A 9,186-nucleotide genomic window follows, 5' to 3' on the forward strand; every position below is an offset into this window, starting at 1 on the left:
TTTAAAATCGGTATTTTCATGTATACTTTCATAAAATATTTATTTTACTATTTTATCTTTTTTTATTTTTGTTTCTGCATATGTACGTGCCTACGTCATCTAACGTTGTTAAAAATTTAACGATTTTAAATTAAAATAATTAAAATATTTTTAATGGATAAATATGCAAAAAGAAACATTTACAAGGCAATTGCGATGGAAGACAAAAAAAATAATTTTAAAAATTTATTTTATTTTTAATTAAAATAAATATAATTTTTATTAACCGTATTAGAAGAACCGTTATATTAGAGATATATGTATAAAAATAGTATTTTACGATAGAAATAAATATAAAGTTTAAAAAAAAATTTAGACAAATTTAATTCTTTAAAAAAATATTCACAAAAAACCTATATATATATATATATATATATATATATATATATATAATGTGAGTTCTATCTATAATCCTTACTGCTCCTTAGAGGTATCTTTTTCCATCTATCTTTCCATCATGTTCAAAAATTAATTTTTGAAAACCCGATTACATACCACTAAGGTAGTAGCACGGTTGGAACGGGGCTTAGATTGCACCGGAGTGACCTTACAATTTTAATTGTCTTTTCGATTTGTTTCTCTACCACTGCATCGAACATTTTCTGATAGAAAGAGGTCCAGTGAGAGCTGCTATATGGATGAGGTTTTTTCTCTTTTTTTTATTTTTGACCAAAAAAAAGAAAAAAAATTGATCCCATACCCCAAAAAAAAAAAAAAATATATATGATGAAGTTTGGAAGAATAACAGAAGCAACTCAAAATATTTATAAGGTTTTTTTTTTTTTTTTTGAGAAGAAAGATAGGCTTGCACTTGTCGTTAGTGCGCTTTAAACTAACCCACTGGCAAAATAAGTTGGATTGAATATGTGGACCAGATTGACGCTCCTACCTACCCCATGTCTCACACAGCCGTCCAAGGAGTAGAGAGGATGATGAGACGCTAAGAATTCAACTCCGTCGCCTAACTTGAAACCTTTTATTATTAGCGGAGGCGTCGGTGTGGGTGCTGCTCTCGTCGGGACAAGCCGAAGACCTTTCCTCCCTTTGGCCATGGCGTCCTCACCAACTTCCCTCCAAATACTCGATCAGTTCCAGATCTCTCCTCCACCGGGCTCCGTCCCTGAGACCTCCCTCCCCCTAACCTTCTTCGACATCGTCTGGCTCTTCACCGGCCCCGTCGAGCGTGTCTTCTTCTACCCATTTCCCCACCCTACCTCCCACTTCGTCACCCACCTCCTCCCCACCCTCAAGTCCTCCCTCTCTCTCACCCTCCAACACTTCTACCCCTTGGCCGGCCGTGTCAGGCCCTCCCCTGACCCATCCTCCGATGCCGAGTTCGAGATCTGCTCCTCGGGTGGCGATTCCGTTGCTTTGATCTTGGCAGAGTGCTCCCATGATTTCCATCAATTGTCAGGCGACCACCCTCGCAACTTCGGGGAATTATACGAATTGATCCCCCAATTACCCCATTCTAACGATGGCACGATTCCGCTGCTAGCCCTGCAGGTGACTTTGTTCCCGGAGCACGGCATCAGCATCGGCGTTGCGATCCACCATGTGGCGTGCGACGACTCCAGCTCGATGCATTTCATCAAGTCATGGGCAGCTGCTTGCAGGCTAGGAGGCTCGGACTCTCCAGTCACGCCGCCTCCCTTGCATGACCGGAGCGCGATCGCCGATCCCGATGGGTTGTACTCGAAAATACTCGCAGAAATCGAGGGACTAAGGGCCGGCGGACCGCCGCCGCCGCCCCCTCCGGAATCGCCATCGGTCGGTGCCGAGCGACCCTGTGTGGTTATTGCCTCGTTCTCCCTCACCCGAGACCAAATCGAAAGGCTCAAACAGCTTGTACTGGAAAAATCCAGGAAGGGCGAGGCGTCGCCGATTCATTGCTCGGCCTTCGTGGTGGCTTGCGCATTTGCCTGGAAGTGTCTCGTTAAAGCTCAGGGAGGGTATGCGAGCGCAAGCAAGAAGACTGCCCATCTACTGTTCTCGGTGGAATGCAGGAGCCGCTTGAAGCCGCCGGTCCCCGCCGAGTACTTTGGGAATTGCTTAAGGCCTTGTTTTGTGGAGCTGCCAATGTGCGATCTTGTTAAGGATGATGGTGTTTTGTTTGCAGCTGAGGCTATTGGTAGAGCTATCAAGTTGTTGGAAGATGGAGTTCTCAAGGGTGCAGAGGGGTGGTTTCAGAAGATTGTTTCTTTGATGCCGGAGCAGCCCATGTCGGTCGCCGGATCGCCTAAGTATAGAGTCTATGATGCTGATTTCGGGTGGGGAAGGCCGAAGAAGGTCGAGGTGGCATCGATTGAGAAGACGCCCGGCACGATATCGCTTGCAGAGGGTAGGGAAGAGCAAGGAGGAATTGAGATTGGTGTGGTGCTACCGAAGGATGAGATGGATGAATTCAGCTCTTGCTTCTCTAGTGGCTTAAAACTTCTTTGAATTAATGTTCTAGTTGCTTGAGTTTGATTGTTGATTTGTTATATCAGGAAACTGTTAAGAGCTACATTGAATTTTCCTCAGTTTGTCTCGAGTTTCTGAGTTTATAATGGCAATTAGTGAAGTGAAGTGGACTACTAATTCTGAGATGTAAAGCAGAGAGAGAGAGAGTAGATTGCTTAATTATACTTGGTTGTTGGAAAACAAATAGGAAAAACAATATTAAAGGTGGACTGCAGTTCATCATGGATTTGAGAATTTTATGCGACACTATGATTTATATGGTCAAGCAAAACTAAATCACGGACCAGTGCATTCAAATTGGGACTTAATAATTATAATGCTCATAGGTTTCTCTTCTATCTTGCAAAAAGTAAAAAAAAAAAAAACAACTCTGTTGTCTCTTCTCCTGCCTATAGATGTTGTAATCTTTAAATAAAATCACTTTTCGGTCAATTCTTCCATCATGATTTTTTTTTTTTAAAAAAAAGGAAATTAGATCCTCATGTTTCGCATGGCTATAATTTTATCATTAGTGCAGTTGCTGGTCACAAGTTAGTCTAAAAGTTTAACTGCATAAAGTTTGCCTAAGAATGGTGCTTGTTGTTTGTGGATGGCTGCTACTTAGGTTTCTAGGTCCAATTCTTAGGTGTACACCTTGGTTATTGGTCCTCCGTAGCTTAACATGCGCTCTTTTAGGGGTGTAAATGGGCCGGATCGGGCCGGGTCATGAGTGACCCCGACCCAATCTGATCTTACTCGGTTTCTCATATTGGGCCTAGATCCAACCCAATAGAAGATTGGGTAAGGGCGGGGGATGAGGGAGTCGGTAGGGCCATGTGAGAAGAGGGTGGATAGAGACAGTGTGGCGGAGATAGTCGTTGTCGGTTGTTTCAGGGGGAGGGAGTCCCAAAGGAAGCTGAAAACGAGGATTACAATTTTTAATGTGTAACCATGTTATATATCGAAAGAAGATCTAATTTGCTCATCACCAAATAGAATTAAGAATCATTGACATCTCTAGAATACATTTTTCCTCAAAAAATCACAGGATTTATTTGCACCCCTGCAGGCTGTGGCCCGCGGGCCTAAATAGTTTTACAAGTTCGGATTGGGTTGGATCCGAGCGGGTCATAGGATTAACAACTCAAAATTATCCAAATTTTAAATGGGTTGAATCGGGTCGGATCTGAATTCAATAATCCAAATCCGATCTAAAAAATAGAATGGATCCAATTTTGAAATCCGACCCGGCCCTACAGGTCCTCCAAAATGGGTCGGATCGGATCTAAGCAGGTCGGGCCAGGCCATAGGTCAACCCGACCCATTTGTACCCTTACTCTCTTTTTATTTTTATTGGAAAGTTGTTGCTCTGTGTCTACACTTGATAAGCATTGTGGATCCCTAAATAGCAATATCTCTTTAGTGGTACCAAAAAAAAAACTATTTGGATATTCTTTATTTTTAGAGCATAAGAATGCCATATAAATCCGAACTATTCCATTTTCAAGGATAAAAAATATAACTAAGATGTTGGAAATTTGAGTTATATACATTCTCTATTAGCTACATCAGTGATTATCTTCACATGTATACAATTGCAGGTGCACATGATACGTATGAGATATATCTAAATTTTAATCAAGTTTTGCCAGCACATTTTCTTTGGGTTTGCTTGGAGGTGACATATCCCTGAGCTTGTTTGGGATGTTTGATATTTTGACTTAGTATGAGCTAATGGTTCCATATCCAGGTGCACTCTTATGGCCCATAATATTACTTGAAATTTGTGAAGGAGCTCATAACTGCAACCTCAATGTTGACCTCTTCTTAGCATTTGGTGGTGGAAGAAGGTTGGATACCCATCAGGGCTAGATGTATCTATCATCTTGCTGGTGAGAATGATTGTTTCTGCTTACTAGGAGGTGAGAAGGGGGGATCTCTTTGGTTGTTGTGTTGTGAGAAAGATGATCTGAGACAGTTGAACTCATAAGATTCGAATTGCTGCAAGTGACTAGATCGACCCTTTGAGTCCTTGGGAATCCTCCATTTGCAAGACAAGGAGATATCTCAATTTTTTTTGGGTATTGAGGTCCCCTCATTTAACATACAGGCCTCAAGCTGCTTGGAGAAGGGAAAGAACCATATAAACTGAGGTGTTGGGGTTCAAAAAATGCGAAAGAAATTTATTGGAGAAGGGAAAGAAAGAAGGAAACAAAGAAAGAAAGGAGCAGAGCTTAGTAAAAACAGGGGAAGAAAACTTTTAACCTATTATGATTCAGGCAATGCTGCCATACAAAAACATAACTAAGCTTATACTCTGCATTATCATCAAAAAAAAGAAAAGAAAAAAAAGCTTATACACTTCATCTAAAGTTCAGTTCCAATATGAGCTCGCTTTATGTTCATACGATAGTCTATTCCAAAGCCTGATAGGAGGAGGAGAAGAAGCAGGAGAAATCTCTTCGATCACCCCTCATTTCGAATCGGAAGAACAGCGCTCCTTGAAATCCGGCACGGGCCACACGAGAAGAAAGATCGCCGGATCCTCCCTGAATTGCTGCTGCTGCTGCTGCTTTCCTCGGTGCTAACCTCTTTAAAGTGCGGGTTCTGCTGCAAGATGTTCTGCACTGCCATGTAGAGCTGCCTATCACTTGAAGCGTCCATAGAGAAGGACCTCCTTATGGGCTGGATGGGGAACTGCTCATCTTTTTCCCTCGCATCAACGCACTCATCCCCCATGCTGCTCGTGTGGTAGAGCTTCCTCCCCTTCTTGTGCCCAAGCCCCTGCTCCGCCTTCATGGAAGAAGGATCAGTATTGGTGCAGCTACTAGCTGCTTGAACCTCATCACTGCCATCATTACTAATTTCTATCACGATATCCCCACTATGTTGAAGATTCTGGTGGGAGGCAAAGTCCATTAAGCGGTCATCAGGAATTGGGCTGGTGGTTGTGATGTCGGACCTACAGAGGGGACAATTCGCGTTTGTTTGGAGCCAAGTATCAATGCAGTCTATGTGGAAGACATGAAAACAGTTGGGAAGTACTCTGATCTTCTCTTCATCTTGAAACTCATTGAGACACACAGCACACTCGTGGAAGGAACTCTTCCCCTGCTCGTCGCCGTCACCGGCTCTCCGATATCGGAATGTCGGTATTGCCCGAATGGCAGATTCTTCGAGGCCACGGCTTTGGATGGTCGTCGGGAAGACCATGAGTGAGTTCTCGCTGCGCATCCAGGAGCGAGAGCGCCGGGAGATGACGTCGGATCGGCGCGAGTTGTAGAAGCACTTGATCACAAAGAGATAGTAGGCGAGGAGAAGGATGGCTGCGGCGAGGATGCCACAGATGGCGGTAACTAGGACGGGAAAGCTGCTATTTGAAAGAGTTGGGGGTGGCGGTAGAAATTGTGGTGTTTGGGGGCGGTCATGGGGCGGCGGATCCATTGAAGAAGGGAAAGGAGAGGTTTCAGTGGGAAATATAAGAAGGGTGAGCTTAAACTAGAAGCATGGGAGATTGCCGGCGTGCGCTAAAAGTCGTGAACATGAAAGCAGAGAACGTGTTCAAATACTCAGAGAAGAAGATTTGAGATTTGCTAGAAGAGCAGGGGAACAGGATTTTACTGAAACCTGGGAAGGAAGATGTCCCAAGTAGAGTCAGTGAATGAAAGTGCACTGAGAATAATTTAATGGAGAAGAGATGGGACGGGAGTGGGACGAAGAAGATGTCCGAAGAAGAGAATGATTCGTGAGGAAGAGAGGGAGGTGCGGTTTTTAATGACAAAGAAGAAAAGGAGATAAGAAACTTGAGTCGATGGAGAGCAGATTGGGAACAAGGAAATAGGTGGGGTTGGAGGAATGAGAACCAGTGGGAAAGCTAAGAAGGCGATGGAAAAGGTTTGGAATTCCTGGACTGGAAACTGAGAGGGAAACCGAGTGGAATAGAGGGAATTTGAGTCTTAATGGTTGGCTGCTTGGACTTTTTGCATCATATTTGGCAGTGGATCCGAGAATCCACAGGCTTTCTGAAGTCCTTGGTCAACAAGATTCTCTTTCTATTATCTCTTGATGAGACAGTGAGATGACCCGATTTTTTTATCGGCCGGGTCCATTTGAATAGAGATGCCACGCCACACTGTAACATTGTATCTCGTAAATTTTAGTCTGGAACCATGGCCATTTGGCCAAGAGGGTTGCTAAGTGCCAAAAAATTTAGAGAGGTCTTACAAGAGATAGAAGCGTGTCTTGTTTCGGACTAGGTCCACGTAAAATTGGGTCAAATTGATTTGATCTTTAGACTAATAAATCTAACAGACTGTGGTGTGGATGAGACATTTTAAGTCTAATCAAAGAAACTTACAAGGTTTTGTAGAGAAAATTGTACATGAAAGTGCTATGACAAGTAGCCGTGTTTGATAAGTTGCCCTACCATTTACTTTTCAAAAAAAAGAAGAAAGAAAACTTGCCCTACCATATAAAAGTCGCAGTTGTAGATATCGGAAGTGCACATTCTTGAGTCAAGTCAATTTTTCTTTAGGCTGTTTGGGTTTTTCTTTTTATTTGTGAATCATCTCCAGCCTTTACATATTAAACCCTTTATTATTGAAATTTGCAAATCAAGCTTCCGATATTCATTCTACTTTTGCGTATTAGACCATTTGCTAGCCTTCCCTTCCATGACTTCACCTCTGTTTATGATTAACCTAACCAAAGATAGAAAATAGCAATTCTACCCATGGTTAAGTCTATTAGAGTTTTAACTTACAAAAATTTAATTTTTAAAAAATAAATATACCAGCTTTATCTCATAAATTTTACATATTTAAAAATTTTAAAATTCTTATCCTTTTTTTTCTGATGTTTTTTTTAGAAGAGGAAATAACATTAGTTCTGACTTCCGTAGGGATGTGAAACATCAAATATCCGTCATCGAACAGAGTCTATAAATAGACTACGGATCTAATATTTTGAAAACCGAAAAAGTCAGTCGGATCAAGCCTTTCAGCGACCGTGCTCGTTAGAGAAGGATCATATTGAGTCGGATTGTTGTACCTTGTAAACAAGATCGCTGCAAACTTGCACGTAGGGGGCGAAGCACGTTTTTAGGGCAATGTCTATTACATGTCTCGATCCAGGCAAGCTTTTTTCAATCTTCTAATTTATTCTAATAAATTATTCATTTACAATACTTCTATAAAATAAAGACATAGTAATTTTTAGATAAAATATTTTTAACAAAATCTACTTTTTTGCTTGTCATATTCCCCAGCTGGAAATTTTATCTAGCTCCCAAAAATATCACCAACGTCGTCACAAGCTCCCCCAATTGCTGCCACGTGTGGCATTTCTGCACCGTCGACGAGCTTACCATTCGACCCATTGTTGCCCAAGGCAAGGTTCTCCACCTCCTACCTTGAGTGCGGGTATGCGTCCCACTTTCCCTGCATTCATGTAAAGCTTTGGTCTCAAGTCAACTGCCACACTTCATGTGCCCATCATCTCCTGGTCGCTCATGGCAAGCCATCCATCCAACTATGATCATGGTATATTGGAGAAATAAGATTTGGTGGACCCTGATGGGTTTGAAGTTTTTATGATGAGATCCAAGGGTAGGATCAAGTCCCGCTTGGGGGACAGACAAAGGTGAGCATCTTTGACTAGATGAAGTAAGCTACAGTGATTTTATAGTGGAGATAACACTATTGTTGCCCTTTAAGAAAGCATTGGTTCGCCCCAGCAGCAGAAGTATCCTAGTTTAATATGTAGTTTGTTGGCTCAATTTACAAACTCCAAAAGCATGAGAATTAATATATAATAAAACCATAACATAGGTGGTGATTTGCAAAAAAAAAAAAAAAAAACTTTCAATTTTTCTACCAAGGTTTAGTAGCTTAGTTGAGGTGTAAGGTTTGTCGGCGCATAGCTTGATCAATTGACCCTGAACTGAGCATAACTTTTCTAAGAAAGGCAGTTTTCTTTAAATGTTGGATGGTGCATGTCTAAATACTTCCAATCTAGATAGTATATAGTGGGTGGTTTCATCGTGTTAATTCCTTTCTTTCTCTCTCATATAAGAAAAGAAAAAAATTGATTAACTAATTATCTCTTTTTTTACCTAGATTACATAAATTCATCATGTCCGATAAATTTGTAGCTAATTATTTTTTACTTATTCAGTCTATAAGATAGTTGCAATTTTACATGCTAACAGGTTAAATTTTCGCAAAGAAACTGCTCTACTATTTAAGCTACAACCATTGGCCATGATATCTATAGCTATATCAGTATATTTGTTATTTTGTCATTCTTTATTAATTATAACATGGCGTCATAAGATACTTTTATTATTTTAACATAGTTTTTTTTTACAAATTTTTTATAAATAGCTTCTGCAAACTTTATTTTTTCTAATAAAAATCGGATGGCTTTGCCTCTTTTTTTTTCATAAAAAAAAAATGTGGTTATTCATCTCCATCCTCGTAAAAATCAAGAAATATTGACATTATCTACAACATAATAAAGTTTTGGAGTTTTATTTTATTCTCAAAAAATACAGAAAGACCCTCCTAAACTTCTAATAACACACCCTTAACAAACTTCTAATATCCTCTTCCCTGCACAAACTCGCAGTTCATGCAGAGAATTTCTCATGAGACGATATAAATGACAGGGAGATCCGTAAAGGTCGAAAAGTATTCATAAAGAAAT

The 9,186-nt window shown here is 40.9% G+C and overlaps 1 protein-coding gene and 1 pseudogene across 1 annotated transcript; one reads left to right on the forward strand and one right to left on the reverse strand.

Moving 5' to 3' along the window:
- Positions 1–899: 899 nt before the first annotated feature.
- Positions 900–2,616, forward strand: LOC103699150 (phenolic glucoside malonyltransferase 1-like). Its single transcript, XM_008781204.6, has one exon. It carries the CDS (start codon positions 1,090–1,092, stop codon positions 2,479–2,481), a length of 1,392 nt encoding a protein of 463 aa, XP_008779426.2. The 5' UTR covers positions 900–1,089; the 3' UTR covers positions 2,482–2,616.
- A 1,652-nt stretch (positions 2,617–4,268) lies between these two features.
- LOC103700032 (RING-H2 finger protein ATL16 pseudogene) lies at positions 4,269–6,197 on the reverse strand (annotated as a pseudogene).
- Positions 6,198–9,186: the final 2,989 nt, after the last annotated feature.

Source organism: Phoenix dactylifera, chromosome 10 (genome assembly GCF_051530095.1).
Source record: "Phoenix dactylifera cultivar Ajwa chromosome 10, Ajwa_hap1_PhDact_Kaust_v1.1, whole genome shotgun sequence".
In the NCBI taxonomy this organism is placed as follows: domain Eukaryota; kingdom Viridiplantae; phylum Streptophyta; class Magnoliopsida; order Arecales; family Arecaceae; genus Phoenix; species Phoenix dactylifera.

Bases quoted from the DNA above. Each gene is read 5' to 3' on its own strand.
- LOC103699150 (XM_008781204.6), top strand. From the start codon at position 1,090: ATGGCGTCCTCACCAACTTCCCTCCAAATACTCGATCAGTTCCAGATC.